The following is a 24,453-nucleotide window of genomic DNA, read 5'->3' as shown; positions in this document are numbered from 1 at the left end:
ACGTTTCTTCTTTCTGCCAACTTTCATGAGATGAGTTATAGGGATCCACCTCTTCTTAAATCAATGCCTCTAACAGCAAGGAAACAAGAAAAGTCAACAAGGAAAGGATAGGTCCTTATTAAAATTTACATGCTTATTATGTAATTGGACACGACGTATGACTATCACAAGTAATTTTTTACTCTGTAATGTAGTTAATATGGTGTAGTGCAGTAAATTTACTTGTGTTGTTATTATAGTGAGGAGTAATTCTCTCTTCAGAATAAAAAGTTCCTTTAGGTGTGATTTCAGTGTTCACATACTCATATTAACTCCTCTGCGAAGTTGACAGCATATCTAAAATCACATCATATGAATGCCCTTGATAAGATTACGCACTAATAAAACTGTTTTTGATTCAGCTGTTGTGTTTTTGGTTTTGCAGTTATGTGGATTTCTTTTTCTGTTGGTTTTTTTATGTGTTTATGTGTTTTTATTATGTTTTTAGTATTGCTGGTATGCTTCTGGTTTTGCTGTTGTGTTTTTGGTTTTGCTGTTGTGATTTTTGTTTCAGTGGTGTTTTTGAATTTCTGTTGTGTTTGTAGTATTGCTGTTATGTTTTTGGTTTTGCTGTTGTGTTTCTGAATTTCTGTTGTGTTTTTAGTATTGCTTTTGATTTGCTGTTGTGTTTTTGATTTGCTGTTGTGTTTTTGATTTGCTGTTGTGTTTTTGGTTTTGCTGATGTGTTTTTGATTTGCTGTTGTGTTTTTGGTTTTGCTGATGTGTTTTTAATTTGCTGTTGTGTTTTTGGTTTTGCTGGTGTTTTTGTTATTTGATGTTATGTGTTTGGTTTTGCTGTTGGGTTTTGGATTTGCTATTGTGTTTTGAGTGTTGCTGTTATGTTTTTGGTTTTGCTGATGTGTTTTTGATTTGCTGTTGTGTTTTTGGATTTGCTGTTATATGTTTGATTTGCTGTTGTGATTTTTTGTTTCGCTGGTGTTTTTGTTATTTGATGTTGTGTGTTTGGGTTTGTTGTTATGTTTCTGGTTTTGCTGTTGTGTTTTTGGTTGTTCTGTTGTATTTTTGTTGTTTCTATTGTTTTTTTGGGGGTTTCCTGTTGAGTTTTTGGTTATTCTGTTGTGTTTTTGGTTTTGCTGATGTGTTTTTAATTTGCTGTTGTGTTTTTGGTTTTGCTGATGTGCTTTTAATTTGCTGTTGTGTTTTTGGTTTTGCTGGTGTTTTTCTTATTTGATGTTGTGTTTTTGATTTTGCTGTTGGGTGTTTTTGGTTTTGCTGTCTTGTTTTTGATTTGCGGTGTTTTTGGTTTATTACTTTATTTATTTATTTTTTGCAACAATGGGCCATCATAGTTTTAACACCTCTGTGATTATCTTATTCTTTATCATTTATGCAATTTTTATCCAAGTTTCATGTTTCATAACAAACATGTTTCAAAACAAACAAAGAAATGAGCACTCAAAAAAGGTTTAAAGGTACACAATATTTAATGATTCAAGTAAAATTCCAAGACAAGAAAAATCATTACACCAAATGTATATGAATGTATTTTTTTTTTCATAGATTCTAAAGGGATATTTTACAGGGGCAAGACAATACACAGTATATTTTATTGTTTAATAGTGTACTGCTGGCACATATCAAAGCTGTCATCTTTCAAAGCAATTATGAAACACAACAAATGATTAAATTACAAGCAGATCTAGTATAGCAATAGGTTCATATTGTTTTCCTGCTTTATACAAGATGCATGGTGTGTACATTATTCTGACCATCTCTGTGCCAGTATACATACATGCACACACACTAAGACACCCGCGCGCACATACACTGATATATGCATAATGAATTCCTACATTATGATGAAGATTGTCTCATAATGTTATAAATTTCGGCTTTTTTATATACTTTATCGATAAGTTCAAAACACACCAACCACACCTCTCTTTGCCAACATTTTGTCAGATAATGTCATCTCAGGTTACTTTTAAATATATATGTACATGTTTTTTTTCCTTCACTCCCTTTTTCCTTTTTTCTTTTTTTTGCCACATGATGATGAAATTTGATTTGATTTCTGCATAAATAATATGCACCAGTGTATTGACATGTGTTGATATTAAGGAAAGCTTGCATTATCAGTATTTATTACTGCCATGACAAGTTCAGCTCTATAGCACAATCCAAGAGTGGTCACATGGCTACACAATACACCTCATCACCATCAGACATGGGCCGAGGGTCAAAGGTCACAACCTGCTCTCAAGGTCATGCAAATGCAAAAGATGAGAGATAGTCAATAGGAATTTTCCCGCACAATATTCCAGAGTATTAAAAATAAACGCTTTTGTCTAATGTTGCTGATTCACAATGCACTGGATAGTAAGGTATAAAATGTAGAAAAAGTGTTTAAAAGGGAGAATGGTCATGAACATAGTATACATTTATGCATTTTTCTATTAGTGATTTTACAGATTTTTCTTTTGCGAGACCTTTGGCACCAAATATAACTCTACTAAACTAGTTACACACTATATATACGGATATTTATTAAATATACCTTTATGAAGTTTTCATTATTAAGAGCTCATTTTCTTCAGATAGTGGTGAATTGAATTTGCATGGCATTGGAGGAGCATTTTGTTTTCTGTTTAAATGTTGTTAAAATATTGTGGATGCATGCAGTTGGAAAAAAATATTCAAATTTGAATATATTTTTCCCAGACTGAACTGGGAAGTAGAACAGCATTTCAAAAAAAAACAACAACAACAAAAAAAAAATAATATACTTAAATTTGCTTATTCTAATTACCATCTCATAATTACCAATAAAATAATGACTGGTGACTGGTCAAATTTTAAACCTTGGCTCTCTCAGTTTACTGATCTATCCCGTCGATGAATAGAGCTAGCGTTCGTCCAACAAGCATTAAAATCTCTATTCAAATGATACTGTCTTAGTAAGCAGAAAAGGAAGTGCTCTACTGTACAGCCAGTCCATGGCAGAATCCCCTGACGCAGTACCACCCTATAGTTCTTCTCATTGATTAACAGCATTAAAGGGATTGTTTTGCTGTAGTCCAGGGAGTTGCTGCCAATGCAACTGTGCATTCTCTCAGATCAATGAGCAATACGGCAGACCCAGGCTCATCATACCACTCTCCTGGCATACATTCCTCCACTGCTATTCCACCTAATTTATAAGAAAGTAATTTTTTGGATCACTAACTCAAATGCTTGGGTTTCATCAGTATGTACTAAGCAGAATTGCTGAATTAAAGAAAGTACGCTTGCTGGAGCTGGATCTTTGGGGTCTGCCTAATTCCAAATTAATATGGAAAATAAAAGAGTGCATGGGACTTTGTTTTATTCAAAGAAGCACAGAAGAAAGAGAAATTTCTAATTAACTGCACTGTGAAGTTCGTAATTACAGTTTCGGTCCTTGTTATTGTTTGGTGGCCTTATGATTGACACTGTCTGCTATAAGTCTTTAGGTCTGCATGATGAACACAGCTTCATTTTACCAGTTATAGCTCATAACTAACTATGGAAAGCTACAATGTGGATGTGAGAAAAAAAGAGCTTCTATTTCTATTTAGCAGTCAAAAAGCATACAGGGCACAAATAAGTTTGAGGTCCTTGACTGAAGTAAAAACCAAAGAACAATCCACATCAAGAACTTACGGACCTAGCGTTATGTTTTTTTTTATAGATTTTTAAAAGAGTAGTGTGCCACAAAGGTAACAAATACAGACACGCACACAAAGAAAAAGTAAGCCAATTACACTATTACAGAGCAGTCTTCCACAGCTCGGGCTGCTACAGTGATTACAGATCAAAGTAATTATACTATCAGGAGATTCTCATAATTGGTTCCATAGCACTTGTTATGGTGCATAAATTGTATATTTCAAGACCGAAACTTGATGTAGGAGAGAAGAAAAACAAAGGACGGCTCTTTAGCACATCTGTCTGTGCCTTCCCAGGCTTGGTTAATAAGAAAATGAGTAGGTTCCTAATAATGGGAAAAAAAGGGTGTCAGATGCATGGAAACTACAGACATCAGAGGAAGCCTCACTTTTCAGTTCATGATGAAAAATAGAGGCTGATTTCATGAGAAAACTTTCTACATGTTATTAGAGAGGAAGAGAAATGTTTACAGTGAGGCATAATAACATGTCTGTTGTCTGGACAGAGTCTTTGCAGCCCTCTGATGAGGAGAAAATTTAGCTAGAAACAATTCACGCTATATGCTCACTGAATCTCACTGAAGCTAACATTGCAATCACTCACACAAATAACACCTCACTAACTTCATTCAACAGCATATATGTGTGTTTCATAATTACATCATATTTAAAAGGCTCAAAAAACATTGACATCATCTCTGAAGCTTGATTCGTTAGCCGCTACCTACCAAAGAGACACAGCTTTTTTTTTTTTTTTTTTTTTTTAATTTTATTTTTTTTTAAACTCTCTTTTTTATTTGAGATGCTACTTTGGTTTAGATCTACTGATTATATAGTCTGGTGACTATAGAGTCTGGTGTTTCGAGAACATTATGACTGTCCGTTCACTTAATTGATTTCTATCCTGACAAAGACAAAAAAAGAAATCCTTTTATAAGCATTGCAAATACAGACTGATGATAGACTTTGTTAAGATTTTCTTTTGTCAGTTGTCAACTTAGTTATGACTTTCTCATCACTCACTTTTTTGTGTTGCTGTAACTAACTGGAAATTCTTGCTTCTTGCTTTACAGCTGATGCTCATGCAAGAATGCTGAGGAGGCTCCGGTACCCGAGTTCTGCGGGCTCGATGTGGCAGAGAAGCTGGCCAGAGGGATGACCTTCACAGCGTCCTCTTTCTTGCTACAGTGTCTGTCCAGTGTGCTGTAGAACTGGGGCCGATTGCTCCCTTTGTCCAGATCATCTCTGGGCACAGATCTGCCGAGGGTGTGACGCCCGTCTGGCATGGCGCCGCTGCGTGCCCAGCTCTGCTGAAGGCTGAATGAGGGCAACGTGGCAGCAGCAGTCGTCTGGAACTGGGTCACCGCCGGGGGCATCCAGCAGCTGTCAGAATGGCCGAGGATCAGACATTCCTGGGTGCAGGTCTCCGAGGCCTCAGTCATGGCCTTCTGCAGGTTCACTTCAATAGCTGTTGAAGAAAAGAAGCAGGATGAAAACTCTCAGGGGTTCTTGATATTAGAGAAGAAAACATGAACTAACTGAAGTGCAGCAGTTATAAATGTTTAATTCATCTCATAACAAGCACAGCACAATCAGTACGTTTAATTTGCACCATATTCCCATGGTCTTCAGTGTTTACCTGCAATATGCACTGAATTCCCTGTAGCTTAATTAAGGTACTAAAAAAAAAAAAGAAAGTCTCATTTGTGTGTGAGTGGCTCTGCCACATTAAAGAATTAATGAACAGCTCATACAAGCCATTATTTATTTTAACAACTGTCACTGTGGCACACTTCACATCTTCAGATCTTTTTCCGCATTTGATAAATTTGGTCAAGTGAAACCTCTCTGAGCTCTGAAAATAACCTACAGTCTTAACTTTGCTTACTTGTTAGCATATTTGACAATGTTAGGCACAATGAACATAGCTTTGAAGAACCACATTTGATTTCAACAAAAGAAGAGAACTGGAAGGTTCTCCAACATCCTATCTCATTAAGCCTGCTCTGACATTGTAACTCTGATGGATCTAGGAACATGCCTTAGTCTCAACACTGAAGCCTGTCAGCTCAGATAATTAGAATGTAAAACAGTATTTCCAGAGCCTGCGGTCTTATGTTTCTTTACCTACTAAGAAAATGAAACACACATAAGTCTTGTTAGGCCTTCACTTTGAGCTGTCATGTAGAAATAATTTATCATATTTGCATGAGTAAGTATGCTATCAATAATTGAGCAGGACTCTATCTCTGATTTCCCCGCATTTTCTGTTTTGCATGCTCTGGTGATTTTTATTTGCTAACCACCAGCCAGCTTACTTAAAGATTTAATCATGTTTATGACCATCCAGGAAGGAAGAAAATGACATTACGATACACTAAATCCATAAGCATTCAGGTTTATTGTCAGTCAGAATAATCCTCACGTGATCTCCAAAAAAAAAACAAAAAAAAAAAAAAACTGGTGTTGATGATAACTGTGATCTCCAAAAAAAAAAAATAAATAAATAAAAAATTTCTCTTGACAGTGGCTTTACAGATGGGAAAAAAACAAAAGCGAGAGAGACAGGCACACACACACACACACACACACACACACAGAAAGAGAGGTGAAAAGAAAAAAAAGAGAGAGAGAAAGATACAGACATGTGGCTGGATCCCTCTGGTCTTGCACTGTTCCAGCCTGCCTGAGAGAATCGGTGCATAAATCAGCCGAGCGGTAAATGTGTCACCTTTCAGAGGGTCACTAACTTCATTAAGGAAAAATGATGCTGCTCACTCACTCTCTGCGCAAGCAGAATAAACGGGGGGCCAGAGCGCTTGCACAGCCTTCGCTGTAAATCACTTCCAAGCTGCTTTGGAAATTGGAGGTGTCTTTCCAAGCCATTGTTCTTCACAGGAGCAAACACTTCACGCCACAATGGACACATTCGTCCATGCTGGCAAACATACACGCTCGCAGTGTGCTCACCTGTGCTCCGAACTTCGCCTTTTGTACAGAGACAGCAGAGATCAGCCCAAAGTGCACAAGCTCATGTGTAATTATATAATGCGTGAAAGGTGATTTCGGTGCCTCAGTGCTTTCTACAGCGGCGCAGCGTGAGCTGTCAGTGATGCTGTGTCAACAGCTAGAAGTGCTACTATGTTTTTTTTTTTTTTTTTTGCATCTGATATTTCACATTAAACAGCTCCAAATATGTAGTCGGTATCAGTCTCCACCTCCACAGGGACTACTATTGCCTGACTGATGTTTGTGACAGTGTTGAATGCTTTCGTCAGCCAGAGACAAGCAGCTCACTCTGATGCTGTTTAAGTGTCTTTGGCATTCAGAAGGAATTGCCACTCTCCTGCCGTGTTTTTTTTTTTTTTTTTTTCGGACATGCACAATCCAACCCCATGCATTTGAAAGTTATCCCCTAATATCCCATATTTTTCTCTGCAAAGCAAAGACATCCTGCTGATTTGAAAATCTGAATATTGTTTAAAATATGTGTAGTCTATAGTACAGTCTGTCAGGCGTCATACACTCTGAGATGTTAGAAAAACCCATGTTTAAAGGGTAATTGGCTTCTCAGCTATGTGGATTGGAGTCTTGCGGCTTGCAAACGTTTTGTAAAATGACCAGTTGCTATTGATTGAGGCCTTGGCTGATTCAGGCTGGTAATTACAGTAGTACAAATGCGCGGAGATGTTTTTCATCTCCTTTTCTCTGCAAATGTTTTTCAGTTCCTTGACTCTTAATCAGATGGTCTTGCCTTTTGACTCAGCTGGTGCAAACTGTGAGCTTGCTTTTATAAGGACTTGATGGAGAAAAAAAGCAAGATTCTGTCTTCATTTGACTTTTGTGTCAACAAACGCAATGCACAAATACACAACTCGAAGTTATTTAATCAGATACCAAACTTTATCATATCTTGCATCTAAAACTGGCTTGAACTGCATAGTAGACAAGTGGAAAGAAAATAAATCCAATGGAAAAAGATATTTAAAAAAAAAAAAAAAGCATCCAGAAGCTTTCATGTCAGAGAAAATGACAATAAACACAGATGACACACAGCAATGGGGCTGCTCAGGAAAACAGCACGACCTGATGGGATTTACATGGATAGACGAGGGATGATTACTCATCTCATTACGGTAGCATGTGCATACCTATTACTACCAATTAGAGGGCTAATTGCATAAATATAGAACATTATTTCCCCTCCTTCCAAACAGTCTCTGGTGGGACAGAAAGCTTGTGCACCATAACTGGAGTAACACTGTGGTAAATTCGGGTGTAAAATTGTAATAATAATATCACACAAGTGACTTTTAATGAGCTTCTGTTATGCGTTATTTTGATTTATCACACTGTTTATTATATATCTAATATTAGTTTTCTTTATAGGTAATATCAATATTATAGATTTAAAAAAAAAACACTTTAATCACATATTTTTCCAACATTCTATCTGAACATATAGTCATTGCAGCTTGTTTCCTATCCAATATAACTCGCCTTATTCAAGCTTTTTAATAGGTTGTTGCATGAGTGACATTTTCAAGGACACCACTTTTCTTATGCAAATGAAGTAGAAATGACTCTTCATAAAATTTATGAAGCTAAAATGATGTCAGTGGTCTGTGCACACTCTGCTACATTTCCCTCATCAAAAATACCTAATGGTTTAAATTTCACAGAACTGACCAAATTGGCCAATTCTACTGTAGGTTCAAATGTTGCAGTATTTAAACAGTGGTTATGTTGTTTAGATAATTATAGTCAGTAGAAGTTGGTCGGTGTGTATACTGTAGAAGTCAAACTGCAAATAGAAATTCAGGAATTCCTTGAAGAGAATAACAGTTTTATGATCTAAATTGTAATCCTATGGCAGTTGGACAATGTGTGTCTAAATCAGCTTGGTGAAAGATACAAAAAAAGAACATATGAAAAGAGGTAAATCCTAAAAAATATATAGGAATCCAGTCAGGGTTAAACACAATGTTCGACATGTTCAATAAACTGTCTATTTAAAAAGAACATGTGCTCGTAAAAGATCCCATGTTGTCAGCCAAAATGAAATTTGAAAGAAATAATTGAGTTTGTAATTGCACAGACTGTCATTTTATTACAGCGCCACTCTGCCTCTACATCTGGATTGGCAAATGGGTGATCATTAATAATAATGAAGCCATTTAACCCCATGGGCCTTTTACAAGGGGAGCGATGCCATTTTTCAAATGTTGGACATGACCATAAGGTGAAAGAAGAGGCCTACTTTTCATTCTCACAGAGCAGAAAAGGGCCACTTACTGCAGGACTGATGCATTTTATCATGATTCCACTCCAAGTCCTCCACTACTACTTCATCATTGATAATGTGTGATTTATACTTTTATTTTTGAAGAATGACTGATATGAATTTGTGCCATTTTTGCCCATTAAGTTATTCATGGATTTTCAAATGTACAAATGTATAGTACATGTTGGAAATTAAAGCACAACATGTGCCGCAAACGAAATTTACGACCGAGGGCAAATAATGTACCAAAAGTGGAAAAAGATATTATAGACATATAGGTGTTGACAACATATTTCACACAGTTATGGGAAAATTTCAGCAGCCGTTTGTGCGTGACAGTTGAAAAAGTAGCAGTTGTCTTTTGGAGTGGTCTGGGGTTTTCTCAGTTGTGGCTTTCTGAGTAACTTTCTCTGACAAAATCAATGCTGCAAGGCTATTTTGCCAAGAGCCATCAAATGGGATCTTGGTTATAACTCTGAGGATTAATGACAATGGTAATCTTTTTTTTTCCCTCCAAAACTCTTACAGGGCTAAGAATAAATTTAGATTGCAGTGCTTTTTAAGACACGAGCAGGAACTGACTTGCTGTCATTAGCTGATTGACCAAAATTGTGGTGATTTAGACTTGTTACCCATGTGCAATTTGGCGGAGTTAAACTTATACTTTGCAGTCTTGCAGAATCTCTGTATCTTTCTTGCAGTTTTTGATAATGTTCCTCCACACGCATACACATCTCGCCATCTGTTACTGTTAACTCTTACTGATGGTGAAGAAGAACTAAGTCAAAAGCAGTAGGGGCCATCCATGTGTGGCTTCTGTACTTGAATGAATATCAGCAAATCTGTCTACAGAACGTCTTCCAAATTCTTAATGTACAAACAGAAGTGCTCAGCGGGTGAAACTCTCAGTTATTTAGCATCAGTTACACCTGAATGAAAAAAAAAGAAAATTGCTTACAGCAACACAACTTGTGAACTCTCAGTTTTCAGAAAATGTTGCCATACTTTAAAGCACCTCATGATATTCTCGTTGCTGAGAAATCCTAAAAGCATTTGGTGTTGATGATAACTGTCAAGCATGCTATGTGTTATAAAAGGTAAGAATGAGGAATATTCATTTGAGTTAAATGAACATTTTCTACTATATATATATATATATATATATACGAATTTCTGAGTTTCTTAGTGTTACTGCTCTTGTAGCCCATCCACCTCAAGGTTCATTCTGAGATGCTTTTCTGCTCACAGCAGTTATAAAGAGTGCTTATTTGAGTTACTATAGACTTCCTGTCAGCTCAGACCAGGCTGGTCATTCTCCTTTGTTCCCTCTCATCAACAAGGTGTTTCAGCCTGCAGACCCTCCGCTCACAGGATGTTTTTCTTTTTCTTTTTTTTTTTGCACCATTCTGTTAAAAATCTAGACACTGCTGTATGTGAAATTCCCAGGAGATCAGCAGTTTCTGAAATACTCAAACCAGCCCATCTGGCACCAACAACCATGCCATGGCTAAAGTCGCAGAGATCACACTTTTTCACCATTCTGATGTTTGATGTGAACATTAACTGAAGCTCTTGACCTGTATCTTCATTTTGCCTTGCGCTGCTGCCACATGATTGGCTGATTAGATTACTGTATGAATGTGCAGGTATACAGGTGTTCCTAATAAAGTGGATGAGGAGTATGTTGTCAGCTGAATTCCACTATAGCAACACTTCGCTTACTTGCTATTTGAGAAACAGCATACAGAATAAGAATTATTAGCTAATATTCAATAAATTAGTCTTACTGATAGATTGTGGGGTGTTAAATAATAAGTCAAAGTAATAATCTATGTTGAAATAAAGAGATAATAACTCAAAATAATGAGATATTAAGTCAAAATAACAACATAGCAGTTCAACATATTTCTTCTTTAACTTGCGGTTAAGAGCTTCTATACAATCTAAATGAATTAGGCTAATGTCAGTTTCAGTATGACATAGAGCTATCGAACAACTTGAATGAATTGTGAGGAAATCACACCTAGCAGGGTTTTAGACATCTTTATGCAGACTGACAGCATTTACTGGATCCCTACAAAACATGATCTTTGCAGGCAGACAGTCAGGGCATGGTCAAAAAGTAGTCTAAATAAAACATTTCCATTTCTTTTTAGTAAAATATATTTCTGTGGTATTAAAGTAGAGAGAAGTATAGTATTAGCAGAAACTTCAACTGCTTTAGTCAAAAACATCATTTTTGGCTGTTTTCCAGAATGAAGTCCCAGTGACATCTGTGGTGGTTGGTAAATTTGTATCTTCTCGTAAGGTTTCTCAATACAGCAGAAATAAAAAGACATTTTTGTACTGCGGAGCCTTGATTTAGTCCACAGTTGAGAACATGTTTTAATGTGCTGCAGTTACAATGATACTTTAACACTGGAAATTGAGTCATTCAGTGTTAGGAATATATCAGCTGCAGCACGTTTAATGCCTGAGATCCCCAGCTTCACACCTTTCTAGTTCCTTGTCACTTTCTCTCTCTTTCACTCCCTCCTCCTTCATCTCGCCCTCTTCTTTCCCCGCTGTGTCCATGTTGTCTTTGACCTGACGAAACTATAAGTAATTGAGAACCGAAAAACAACATTTAATGATACGACGTTTACTGAGCCCGAACAGACGGAAGTCACAGGTAGGCACTCCCAACAAAAGACAGAGTTTTTTCTCCATCGCTCCTTTTTCAAACGACAAAGAATATTATTGACTCAGCCAAGATTAAAACACCAAAACAAATAATGGAACAGCATCAAGGACAGGGTGCAGGATGAAAAAAGTGGCCTAGAACATGACAGGTCAGCTGCTCTCCTCTGTCTTCCCTTTTGTTAGTGTTGATTAAAAACATGCAGTGGCTAACAGATTTGATTTTTCACTTGGATACAAATAAATCTATCCTTTTTTACTCATGTCATTCATATAATAAGGTGAATAAGGTGTTGATATATATTGTCTTGCACAGACATACACCTCTGCAAACATACTGAATTTGAATGAGACGTAAATGAAACATAACCTTATTTCTATTCCCTTTGTGAATGGATTAAAAAAAAATGTCTATGTCTCTGCACTCTGTCTTCTGACTACTTGACTTTTTTTTTCCTAGCCAGCTCCTGTTGGCTGATGGGCCTGATTGCGTGGTGTTCATTATGTCTGATGGCCCCTGCCTCTTGTCTCCTCTCCTCCGCTTAGGCCTCTCCTCCATTAAGAGTGCGGAGGAGGAGAGGAGTTGGGGGGGCACAGCGTCAACACAATCAGCACTGCCCAAACACACAGCGTGCGCCGAATAGACGAGAGGCACAAACACCATAACAATCAGCAATCAGCACTGATCATGATAATCACACGGAGAGCGCTACAAGATCCATGCTGCGCTCTCCCAGCTTGCCAAGTGTGGTTATTGTGTTGATAGGTCGGCGTGTGAAGAGAAGAAATAAATTCATCCGTAATTTGAGAGGTAAGAAAAGAAAATGCGACGCATTTTAAAAAAAAAAAAATTGAAAGCATGTATTTCAATATGCAGGTGGAAATTTGGCAGCAGAAGCGACCTTTTCTTAGGATAATGCTTTTTGAAATCTGAAAGGAAGGAAACAATTTCTTGGATGTTGGGGGGACGCTACCTCGTATACTGAGAGGGTGCTTTTATGAAGAGATAACATAGATGGATGGAGCAATATGTGCAAGAGATTAAGGGGAACTGTGAAGACAAGGGCACTGACAGAGCCATGCACTGCCTGCTCTTAAACCCAGTCACCATTCATATCAGCTGTTTCAAAGCCAGGAATGTTCTCTATGATGGCCGGAAAGATCCAAAAAAAAATTAAATATTCTAATAACAATCTACACGTTAGCAGCTGTACCAGAGTACTTAAAAAAGTACTGTAGCATGGCCGTAGTTCAGCATTTCTAGTTTTCTAAACCTAAACCAGCACTGGTCTGTAGCATATTCTCTGTTGCAGCTTATCCCATGCATTGATGCAGATTGCTTAGCTGAAGGCAGCTCATCGAACCAGAGACTAGCTAGTGCGCTAGAAACATTAGTTCAGAAAGGGAGGAGTTTTCACAGACCTTCATAGTTTTTTCATTTTATTTACCATCTCTGGTCTGAAAAACAAACAAACAAACAAACAAAAAACTTATGACTAAAATATAATGCTTAAAAATGACTGGACAGAGAAGTATAGATTTATTCTATCTATATCAAACTCAAAACAGGTATCTGTTCAGAGTCTGTGGTAGTAGTCTGCCTTTATTAAACTACATCAAATTATTTTATTTTAACCTTGAAATAATCACTAATGGTTCAGCACAAAAAGGTAACTCTTGTCACCATTCAGTCATGTTAGGTGCTTATCCAGACATTGTAAGCAGGGAATTCTATGATCTAAATTTTAAGTTGAATATCCTTGATGTATATGATATAATATACTGTATATTAGTATAATTAGCCTATATTAGATAGACTTTTGCTTTCCTAATACAAGCTATGCACACATTTATCAGTTCAAACCACTTTAATATTCTACTCATCCAATAATGGAATAGAATTGGTCTGAAAAAGAGCCTTTAACTCTTGGTGAAGTCTATAGTGAGCTCCCTCGAGGTGTGAGGAAATAAACTGTGCCTCTGGCTCCACAATATATCTGTTAGTCACTTGTGATTTGTTCTTGTTCCTTTAGCCATATATTTCTGTAACTGCTGCTATGGTCAGGGAGATAGTGAGTACATGGCATCAAAAGAGACCATCCTTCAACCCTTTACTGGCAGGACAGAAAGCCGCTTGCCACAGTTGCTCCTTTGTCTTCGAAAATAAATGTCTCTGAAAAGGACAGAATCTGTTACATTGTGAATTGGGCGAGAAGAAATCTGCTAATTAACTGTTAACAGGAAAAAAAGTGATAAAAACTCAGTTTCTTTGTGTCAGTGATATATCCTTGAGGCCAGTGTACTTGCTACATGGCCTCTGATTATTTCAAGAGACAAACCAGTTCTTTGAAAATGAGCTAAGAATAACTCGCATTCCTCCGAGGCTTCTTACTGAAAAGCTTCTCTTTTTTTCAAATCAGAGCCTTGATGAAGTTTTTGCAATGTTAACACACTTGTTTCATGAGGATTAGACACGGCTCGAAGCGTGAATAATTTGACTGTGTTTTTTCTTTCAAACACGATTGAAAAGCAGATTTTATATGATGGGTTAACATGCAATGTAACAGTCACAGTCAAGCACTAAATGTGCACTAAGTTATTAAAGGTGGTCCAGCATATCTCAAAGGAAATGGAAACATGAAAATCAAATCCCAAGGGAAGAAAATGTATGTATTTATATATTTTTATTGAAGTTCTAAAATGTTATCATAAAACATTTACATTTCTGCTGTGCTCATCCTTTCCCATTCACCTTCTTATAAAAGAGGGACTTTATTCCTTCTTCCTTTATACATAAACCTTTTTTTCAGTTCTGTTTTAGCACTTTAGAAAAAGGTGTTATTTACAAATGCAATGCTGTTTGCTTCTCTTTGGTTGTCTAGTAGCAGTCAATCGAACTGGAACTACTTTACATGGATTACAGGACTAAGCCCCCAGTCTTACCAAGATAAAATGACATCAATATACAATTTCATTTCTGGCATCCACATCAGATTAATTGATGTTAATGAATATTTTAAAGCAGATTTCTGGACTGTTGAACAGCACCACCAATGGTCATAAGAAAAATACGCAGTATGGTATTACGGACCGAGGCAGAGGCTGATTTCTTTCTAGCCCAGACTGTAGATTCATGCAGCCTATCAGTGACAGTGACACATCTGTAATACATCAATTACAGACACAGTCACAGGTGTAATGAACATGAGAAATGTGGATTATTCACTTTATCATAACTTTCTCCTCAAAATGCGTTTGGAGTAAAACCAAAAATAATTGGCTAAGCACACTCTGTCTAAGCAAACAAAAGGACAGATGACAGAAGCATAAGTTTAGTGTTTTTTCTCATTTTTCTACCCAGTTTGGTCACCTGCCAATTCTCACCAACCAGCCAGCTCTCCTCTATCATACAACGGATACCAACTGTGGAGGGTGAAGACTAACATGTGCTTCCTCCGTGACACATGATTCCGGCCAACTGCATCTTTTTGAACTGCTGCTCATGCACCCTCAGAGGAAAGCACTATTTGCCCTCTTCCACATATATGAGCTTACAGATGCCCAGAATTGGCTAGTGTCACTGTGATTGACAGGGGAGAGAGTATGCCATCCCTCCCACCCAGATAGCACAGCCAAGTTTGCTTCCTTGAATCCGCAGATCAAGGGCCACAGATGGCTGTTGGCATTGCTGGGATTCAAACTCACAGTCTCCTGACGTTAGGGCGAATGCTTTTCTGTACCACTGAGAGCAAGGGGTTTTTTTTTGTAAAATTTTCAGCTTATCATGTTTGGTATTCAAACAAACAGAAATCATGATGCTGTTGTCTATTTGTCTTTAATTGTGTGTATAATAGTTTGCCCCACATCATTCTTATTATGCCATCAGTGAGACCTCATGATATTGCGCATTGCTCAACCCTAATAGTGTCACTGTTGAGCAAATGATAAATATTAGATTTTAGCTCATCCCCAGCCGTCACTGCTGAACTAGTGTTAGAATCTACAAGAATACACCAAAAGCATAGTTCAAGTACACTGACATTCCACTACAGACATTGCACTGAGTCACCAATGATGACTAAAATCATTCCTAAACATATTCTTCCTCCAAATGATCCTGATGTGTCTATACAGCTTCAAATCCCTCTTTACCAACCGATGTGTTTTTCCTGTGGTCTTTCCTCATCTGTTAGTGTACTGCTGCATCTCAAAAATGCTTGGCTTAAAATACATACAGTATATGTAGATTAAAAAAAAAAAAAAAAAAAGAATATATATATATATATTTCTTCAGGATGATGGTGATGATGATGATGATGATGATGATGATAATTGTACATAAGATGATTGTGCTTTTTTAAGATGCCATCAGAAATGCATATACATGTTGTACACACATACATAAGTATGTCTCCATCTTACTCACAGACACACAGACACACACACTCCAGGCGCAAGGCGACAAACGCACCAAGTGAGTAGAGGAAAATTTTTTTAGGGCTATTTTTTTCCACATATGAGCAATCAATGCAAGAGCTGTGCCAGGGGCACTTACTGTGAGATGCTGAAGAATTATAGCAGTAGAAGGTGAAATGGATTTTTAGACCTCAGTAACAACAGGAAGCAATAGGCAACAACAACAACAACAACAACAACAACAACTAAACAACAAAAACTCTGACAGTTTGTATAAAAAGCAAAAACATAAATCCAGCTTGGATTATATTTTTAGGCTTAACATCATGTCAGGGTAAGGCTCATGTAATTATTATATATGTTACCAGAAAACAGACAAATAAAACCAATACAGATAATGGATGATATGTGAAGGCTGCATCATAAAAGCCATGGTCAGTTGTAGTAATGGGAAAGCTGCTGTTTGATGTTTGATTTCTACACCGAGGACAACAGGGAGAGCTGAGATGGAAAAAGCAGGCAACTGCCCTGATAAATAAAGCATATTTTCCCTTCTCTTAGTATTCCAGATGCAGCATCATCATGCATTGAATTAGTAGCCCATAGCTTCTCCAAGAAAAAGGAAAAAAAACAGAGCAGTAGGAGTGTAACTTCAAGATCTAATGTCCAATACAGCTTCTTAGGCCAAGTGGTGAATAGTAATCAAAAATATATACAGTATTATCTAACTTTTCATGTGATTCTGAAAGTATTGCTTATTAGCAGCATAGTGGCCTTTCTTTGCGCTCTGAGAAGCGGAAACTTTTACACAAATTCAAACATGGCATGGAAAATCAATAGATGAGCGATCTCTAAAGGAGTAGACACACTGGGTTCCAGGAAAAGGCACACGGCCACATTGCAGAGAGCACCAAAGGCCAGGACATGCAGGGAGTGAGAAGAATTGAAAATAGCCAGAGGGCCTGTGCTCAATAGACTGCCTGAAACCTATTGACCTCATTGCCTTGATTTTTTTTTTTTTTTTTTTTTTTTTGGTGTCTTGCCTGAGGCGACCACTATCAAACATTAACCACAAGTGCAACGGATTTATATATGTGTCCAGGTCTGGATCAGGCATATACGATATGCCTGACCAATGGACTCCAGAAATAGGATAGACTGGACGTGTCATCCATTCTGGGCGTATTTTTTTCTCCCTCTCATAACCCTGTGTCTGTCACATTTCATGGTTGGCATCTCTTACAGCTGTAATGTCAGGACCCATTAGTGCGGCGTGCTGATGGCACGAAAGACAGAAGCTCTGCAGACCAAATGTCAGGGACTTTTGTCATCGTATCGCATGCTCGGCATCACTGTTTGTTGTCAAAGACAATTCTGCTTCCTCTGTACACAGTCTGCTCCAAGTCTCCACATGAACACACACTGATATTGATACAATATGTATGATAATGCTGTTATTCCCGTATCGGAAACCCAAGACAGTGTGCCTCATGCAATATATCTCCACGGACATTGCAAACAGGTTGGGAGGCAATTCTGGAGAGACAGCTGCTTTTAGATTACATTCATTAGTCCATGGGGTTTGCTGTTCCAGTCTGAGGACAAGAGGCCCAGGCTTTAATTTGGAGCTAAGATTAGCTGCTATTGGTCAGCGTGAGGGCTCAGAGCATGCTATGGCCCATAATATTCAAGGTGATCCCTTCATAATTTCTCACTTTCCAGACCCACTGCTCTCCACTCTAATATTTGATAATTAGGTAAAGCCATCAGGTAGACAATTTCATTTTCAATTAAAACTCCTTCTCCCCTTGTGACCTTGAGAATAACAAGGGAATGCTCTATATAGATCAGTGTTCAGCATGGACATTTCAGGTGCCATTTAAAAATACATTTTAATTTAAAGCTGAACCCCCTCAGCATCTAATCTTAATGCACATTCACCTTCATAGAGACTGAAGGCGTACCATGAGGTAGACTGGGATAAATGTTAATGTAATTACTGAAGCTGACCCAATTAACTTGGGGGATATGACTGGACGCCATCTGAATGACATATTTATGACCATATATTGTGTGGCACTCTTACAAAAACAGGTTGTAAATTCGTGCGACTCTCATGAGAGCATAAGGCATGCTGATGAGCTAGCAGTGTGCAGACCTTCTAATAATGCATAATAGTGTGATTAGACTTTATATCAATATATCAGAAACTTAATATGTTTAAAAAATGATAAAGCAGCACAACCCACCCACTGATGTGTGAATCTATTTACTACTCACAGTGATGGGGTAAATTAGGATTTATGGAGATTGTAATGATCAATTTATGTGTTATTTTATGGTTATTATTTTTATATAATAGAAACGAGATTAAAGCAAGCTTTCCATATATCTGTTTCTGTCCCAAGGGCTTAATTTAAATAACCACAATTGGGTGGCCAAAGCTTAAAATTTCTGTTTGTTTGACACTTTTGGCATCTGCATCACATCATGATTATTATTATTATTATCAGCATTATGCCATGCTAAAATTGACTTTTCCATCAAAAGTTAATTACTTGGCATTCACATAAACCAAAAATTTCATCACAGAATCATTCTTCCAAATTTCTCCTGTCAGTCATGAAACACTTTGAGTCAATGTTTTAACCCTTGTACACCATATAGTACTGTGAAAGTACATACTAGTGTTTGGTGGTAAGTAAGATCATAAGGTTAACGCTGCATGCAAATCAAGAGATGAACTTTTACTAAATGTAAACTGTCATCACTTGATGTAAATGTATTGCACAGATTTTTAATCTATAATAAATGCTGTAATAAAACATCAAGAAAATGGCAAGGACAATAAAAAGTTTGATTAAAAGTACTGGCCTACATATTACAAGGATTCTGATTTTTAATGTGTCTAAAATCCAATGTTTTGGATATAAAACATTTCATAAAATCTCATGCAAACATTTCTACGCATCCTAAGGTACGCACTGCCACCCATCCAGTTTTCAGGCTGTGTCTAGGAATCTGGTTTTAACTGTCACATGTGCAGATTTTGGAATGTTCTTCCGAATTTGGGGGGAAAAAAAGGAATAAAAGCAATAAAATCATGTCAGTTCATTTGTCACTCCTCATTTCACCCATCTCACATTTTTAGGCAGAAATTGTGTCATTTAGCATAGCTGGAACTGGCAACAGCCAATTGCAAAGAGAGCTACCACAAGTCATAGGAATTTGCTAAAATAAAGAATAAGTGCAAAAATGGGCAAGGAAGAAATGAAAATAATTTAAAAAGACCACAATGTCTTGAAACAAAAACAAAACAAAATGTCACAAAGTCTCGTAAACCATGGCCTGGTTATTATTATTATTATTAACATTATCATTATTATTATTATTGTTGTTGTTGTTGTTGTTGTTATTCAGTGTGGCTACCATTGATGTTATATGAGTGTAACAAATCGGTAAATCTTGCAGTGATAGGTCATTTGAATAATAGTGGAATGCCCACTACAACTCTGGAAATAAGCGTGTTTAGCTCTCTAACAGAGAAGCAAACTATTACCTGGCCCCACTGACCACAATAAACAATAACATTTTGTTCAAGTTTGTTTTTAGCTACTGTTAGTTAATGACATCTGTACAATTTGGTTGCATTTGCATTGGTAGCATACTTAACTAAAAATAAACAAATACTGCATGTGTGCCTTTTATGTCAGTGGGGATCTTACTCAGGGCATAAATATACAGTCACATTATGTCATTTTCTATGGATGTGGATTAGTATTTTGCCCCACCCTAGCTTGCCACCCCAGCAAAGTCATCCGGTCTAACCTGGCCACCTCAGTGTACAAGGTCTGGCCACACCTTTGTTGTCAAGGCAGAAATCTGAATTTTTAATTGTGGAATGTAATGTACCAACCTTTATGAGCTTGGCTTTAAGAAGAAACTACTGCTGATAGGGACAAGGTCACGTACAAAATTAGAGTTGGAGGAAACATTAGGAATAAGTCTACAGGTATTTTGAACTTAAATGTATGTTGTGGTAGAGTCTGGTTTTGCCATGTTAAAAAGGTAGCAACCCTATCTAAGGAGTAAAAAATTACTTTATAGAAATGAATTCGTCAGAAAGTCAGTTGCAAACCCTGCCCCTCATACTAAAGTTAACTATTCAACTTTTCACAGCAGTTCGCTTATATAAATTACAATCATGAGACCAATTTGTAGCTCAAAGATGTGTCCTACCGTTGGGACTGGAATTTCTATTGCATTCTGTGCAGACAAGTGCACTACCACTGGGACTTAGGTTTCTAGTGCATTCAGAACACAGAAACGTACCACCACTGGGACTTGAGTTTCTACTGCAGCTGTGCCATCTGTAGCCACGGGCATCCAATTGGCCGTGTTCTCATTAGGGAGGAAGGACAGCAGGGTCCCTGCTATCATTAACATAACAAACCAACCAATCAGGTGTCTACTTGGTCAGTTGATTACCATTCCCCAAACACACATCACAGGCTGATATAGTTGTGTGGTTGCTGGTTTGGAAAGGTACAGTGTCAGGCTGCATATGCCATGGAGGAAAAAAACAAACAAACACATGTTGTTTTCTTTCTTGCTCTTTTTTTAATAGGTACACAGCTGGTAGAACATTAAATATGACAAGTGTTTGAGATAAATAGATCAGCAAATAACAGCTTCTGAGCCAAAAGAAACATCTCAACATCGCCACTAATGTCCCTAAATCTCAAACGGCTTCTGTTCCTGACAAATGCATCCCAAAAAACAGGCAAAGGATCTTTGTCTCCTATAAAGTATATAATATAAAATGCGATGCAATTACACCAAAGCAATGTTTCATTTCATATCAATACTATATCTAGCACAGTTCTAATATTTCTTCAGATAAATATAAAGTTTGTGGTAATGCTGCAAATTGCTAATATAGAAATGCTGTGCAATCAAACTGGCCTCCGACAGTGCTGCCAATCAGATGAATGTTTATTCAGCCTTGCTGCTGCTTTTCATTTTGGAAATCAGCAGAGATGGTGCAGTAGCTTGGAGATGATGGAGGGAAAAAACTTGATTTGTGATTATTCTCTTCAGCTTCTCAGTATGGAATGCGTTGTAAGGCACTGCTTGAACTACATGCAAAATTTAAAAATATTCACAAACAAGTATTTATAAACCTGCATTAGGTCTATATATATACACACACATACTGTATATGCATACAAGTAATCACTGGCCACTTTAAAAGGAACATCTGTAAACCTGCTCATTCATGCAATTATCCTATCAGCAAGTCATGTGGTTAATCAAACATCCGAATAGGGTTTTAAAAAAAGGGTAATCTCAGGGAGGATCAGAAGAGAATGGCCAGACTGGTTTGAGCTGACAGAAAGGCTATGACACCTCAAATAACCACTCTGAACAACTGTGGTGAGCAGAAAGGCATCTCAAAAATCACAACCTTGTATTGAACAATGTTGAACCCTCACGTGAATGGGCTACAACAGCAGAAGACCACATCAGACTCCACTCCTGTCAGCCAAGAACAGGAATCTGAGGCACAGGATCACAGAACCCAGATAGCTGATGACTGGAAAAGTCCAGGCAACATTTTTCCTATCTTCAACTGTCCAGTTTTGCCCACTGCAGCGTTTTTTCTTTATACATTGACAATGCACTAAAAGACTAAGAGATTGAAATGGATTAAGATAGATACATTTGTTTCAAGCCTGAAACCTTAAATTGCACAAAATTTGATTTAGATCTGTTTGTTTGAACTGGTAAGAGAAGAGATATGAAAATGGTCTCACTAACAGCAGTATGACAACATCATAAAAATGTTATTTTCTGCAGTGATTAGACCAGCCACATAGAACAAATGGCAAAGGCAGTATTATCTAAATGCAGTAATTGGCTATCTGAAAATCCTTACATTACCACCTTCAATCGATATGGCCCGTGTAGATAAGAGTGTTCATTTCAGTCCCTCAGTTCAGCAATAATGTGAAATGATGCACTTGCAAACTGATTGTGACATTAATTTCTCCAAGCCTTTCTCAGTGGTCACTGCATTCACCTAAATGCGCATTGCATTTTCTAGTCTTTTTTTGCCTTTACTAGAATAATATGATTTCTTTTACTGTATAGCCCAATCACATAATCAAATACACTGGCCATTAAAAGTCTGAATCTGCTCTGGGTGGTTGTTTCTGAGTTATTCTCTGTTTATATCAACCACAAGATGAATTTATTGGGCTTGACATTTTAATGCCTTCCTTCTTATTTCCCCTTCTACTATGACTTCATCAGCGCCTTAAAACCTGCAATGGCTGGTTCATGACCAGAATAATGGAGTGTGATCACTTGCTGAAAGTAGAAAAGATCATTTCAGCAGAAACGTGTTAATGCAAATTCATGTGAGGTGTGGCTGCGGCATCACACACTAAGTATCCACAACTCACTGAACGGTCAGTCACAAAGAAGACAGCTGTGACAACAGATTTCCCGAAGATGTGTGATGTAGTTCCAGTGCGAACTGCCTTATTTTAGTAATGGAAATGGCATCAGATAGAAGTCCTCTTAACAACTGGCTGATTAATGTGAATGAAAATAATTGTAAAAATAATAATAAAAAAACGTATGTATTTCAGTCTGGTTTCCAGAGACATCATTGCACAGAACTTTTCTGCTTGTCTTAGACTGTGAATATGTTTCTGTTTTCATTCTGTTGGACTTGAGTGCAGCATTTGACACTATTGACTATATGACTATTACATTTTAATGGGCAGGATTGAAAACATTGTAGGTTTAGACAGACGCATTCTTTCCTGCTTTAGATCTTACTCGACAGAACATTACCAGTTTGTTAGCATAAATGGAGATTATTCAGAGCCTTAAAAAAATGCAATATGGTGTCCCAAAAGACTACATTTTGGCCCCCAATTATCCTCCATTTATATCTGTCCCTTGGGCATGTAATTTTGGCTTTAATTTCTATGCTGATGATATACAATTAACAGAAACTTAACACAATGAAAAGAATTGTTCACCTCCTTAATTCTGATGAAACAACATTGTCCACTGCTGATTTTAACCTAGAGCTTGATCCAAAATCTGGTTCATCCTTTGTTTTCCATGGAGGTAACATCTCAAATATTACATGTTAACATCTGAAAAACATAACTAAAATAAAAAAATATGCTAACCCTACATGACACTGAGAAACTAGTGCATGCTTTCATAACTTCTAGATGGGACTGTTGTGAAGTGTTGCTGGATGGCTGCCCTGCTGCCTCTTTAAATAAGCTTCAGCTAGTTAGAATAGGATCTGGCATAATAGGCTCCAAGGAAAGTAAGATTTTTTTATGCCAGTCTTTTTCAAGCTTCTCTGGATGCCTGTTCTGTTCTGAACTGATGAAGTTTTGAATTGTTTAGTTAATTTATTATTAATATTTGTTAATTAGTAATCGTACTTTGGTATTTTAATGTGACTCATCATGAATAGTATTGGCATCATAATATTTTATATGACATGACAAACAAACAAGCAAGCAATATATAATTACATTGTTGCTGTCTGACGAAAACCATGCATCTCAGCTTTTTGAGGTTTTCACTTTTTTTCTATATATGGAATGTGGCCATACTCCTCAATTTACCCATCTAAATGACCAACATCTAAATGACCAAGCTGATACATGACATTTTAACTAGTTTTCCATTTGGCTGTCTATCAAAACTATATATATCACATTCAGATGAGATGTTGGATGTGTCAGAGAATTGCTCGCTCTCAAATAGATTTTTGAGAAATGGACCAATGCCCCTTTCGAGTCCTCATTGATCTCCATAACCTTAAATATATTCAGATAGTGAAATGAGTCAAATTCCAACAAGTACAATAGGCTCTATTATTCATGCATTTCAACTTGATTTTAACCTACAGACCCGGATCCATGTACACCAAAGCAGATGCCTCTTTTAGATTCCACAAAGCCTCAGTCCAGCCAGAGACTCCTGAGTCTCAATCACATGCATTGGTGCACCAGTCCACTGGTAAATCATTGAAGATATACAACAGGCCAGTGCAACAGACCCTGAGTCTGAGCACATACGGGTGTACATACCTGCAACAAATCTGTTCACAAGTACTGCAATGGGTACATGGACTTCAAACCACATTGATCTTGGTACTCCTAATCCAATTTTCTAAAGCTTGCATGCTTATCCTTTTATCCAAACTACCTTCCCACTTGATACAGAAAAAGTGGGCTTCAAGCAAGTGTTTCTAACACTAGGAGGATTAACCCGAGTCTCAGATCATTGGCGCCAATTTACCTCTCATGTATGGCAGGCATTGTATAAGTCATTGCAAATTAATTT

At 37.3% G+C, this 24,453-nt stretch overlaps 1 protein-coding gene across 1 annotated transcript in view; it reads right to left on the bottom strand.

Moving 5' to 3' along the window:
- Positions 1–1,482: 1,482 nt before the first annotated feature.
- The window catches only part of pcdh11 (protocadherin 11), a 185,363-nt gene continuing 162,392 nt past the window's right edge, over positions 1,483–24,453 (bottom strand). Inside the window, exon 6 of the mRNA XM_026918539.3 lies at positions 1,483–5,154. Coding sequence (XP_026774340.3) covers positions 4,754–5,154 — 401 coding nt within the window. The 3' untranslated portion in view covers positions 1,483–4,753. The remainder of the gene's footprint in view (positions 5,155–24,453) is intronic.

Source organism: Pangasianodon hypophthalmus, chromosome 7 (genome assembly GCF_027358585.1).
Source record: "Pangasianodon hypophthalmus isolate fPanHyp1 chromosome 7, fPanHyp1.pri, whole genome shotgun sequence".
NCBI lineage: Eukaryota > Metazoa > Chordata > Actinopteri > Siluriformes > Pangasiidae > Pangasianodon > Pangasianodon hypophthalmus.
Note: the sequence above shows the minus strand (reverse complement) of the source record. Positions and strands in the feature narration are given on the sequence as shown.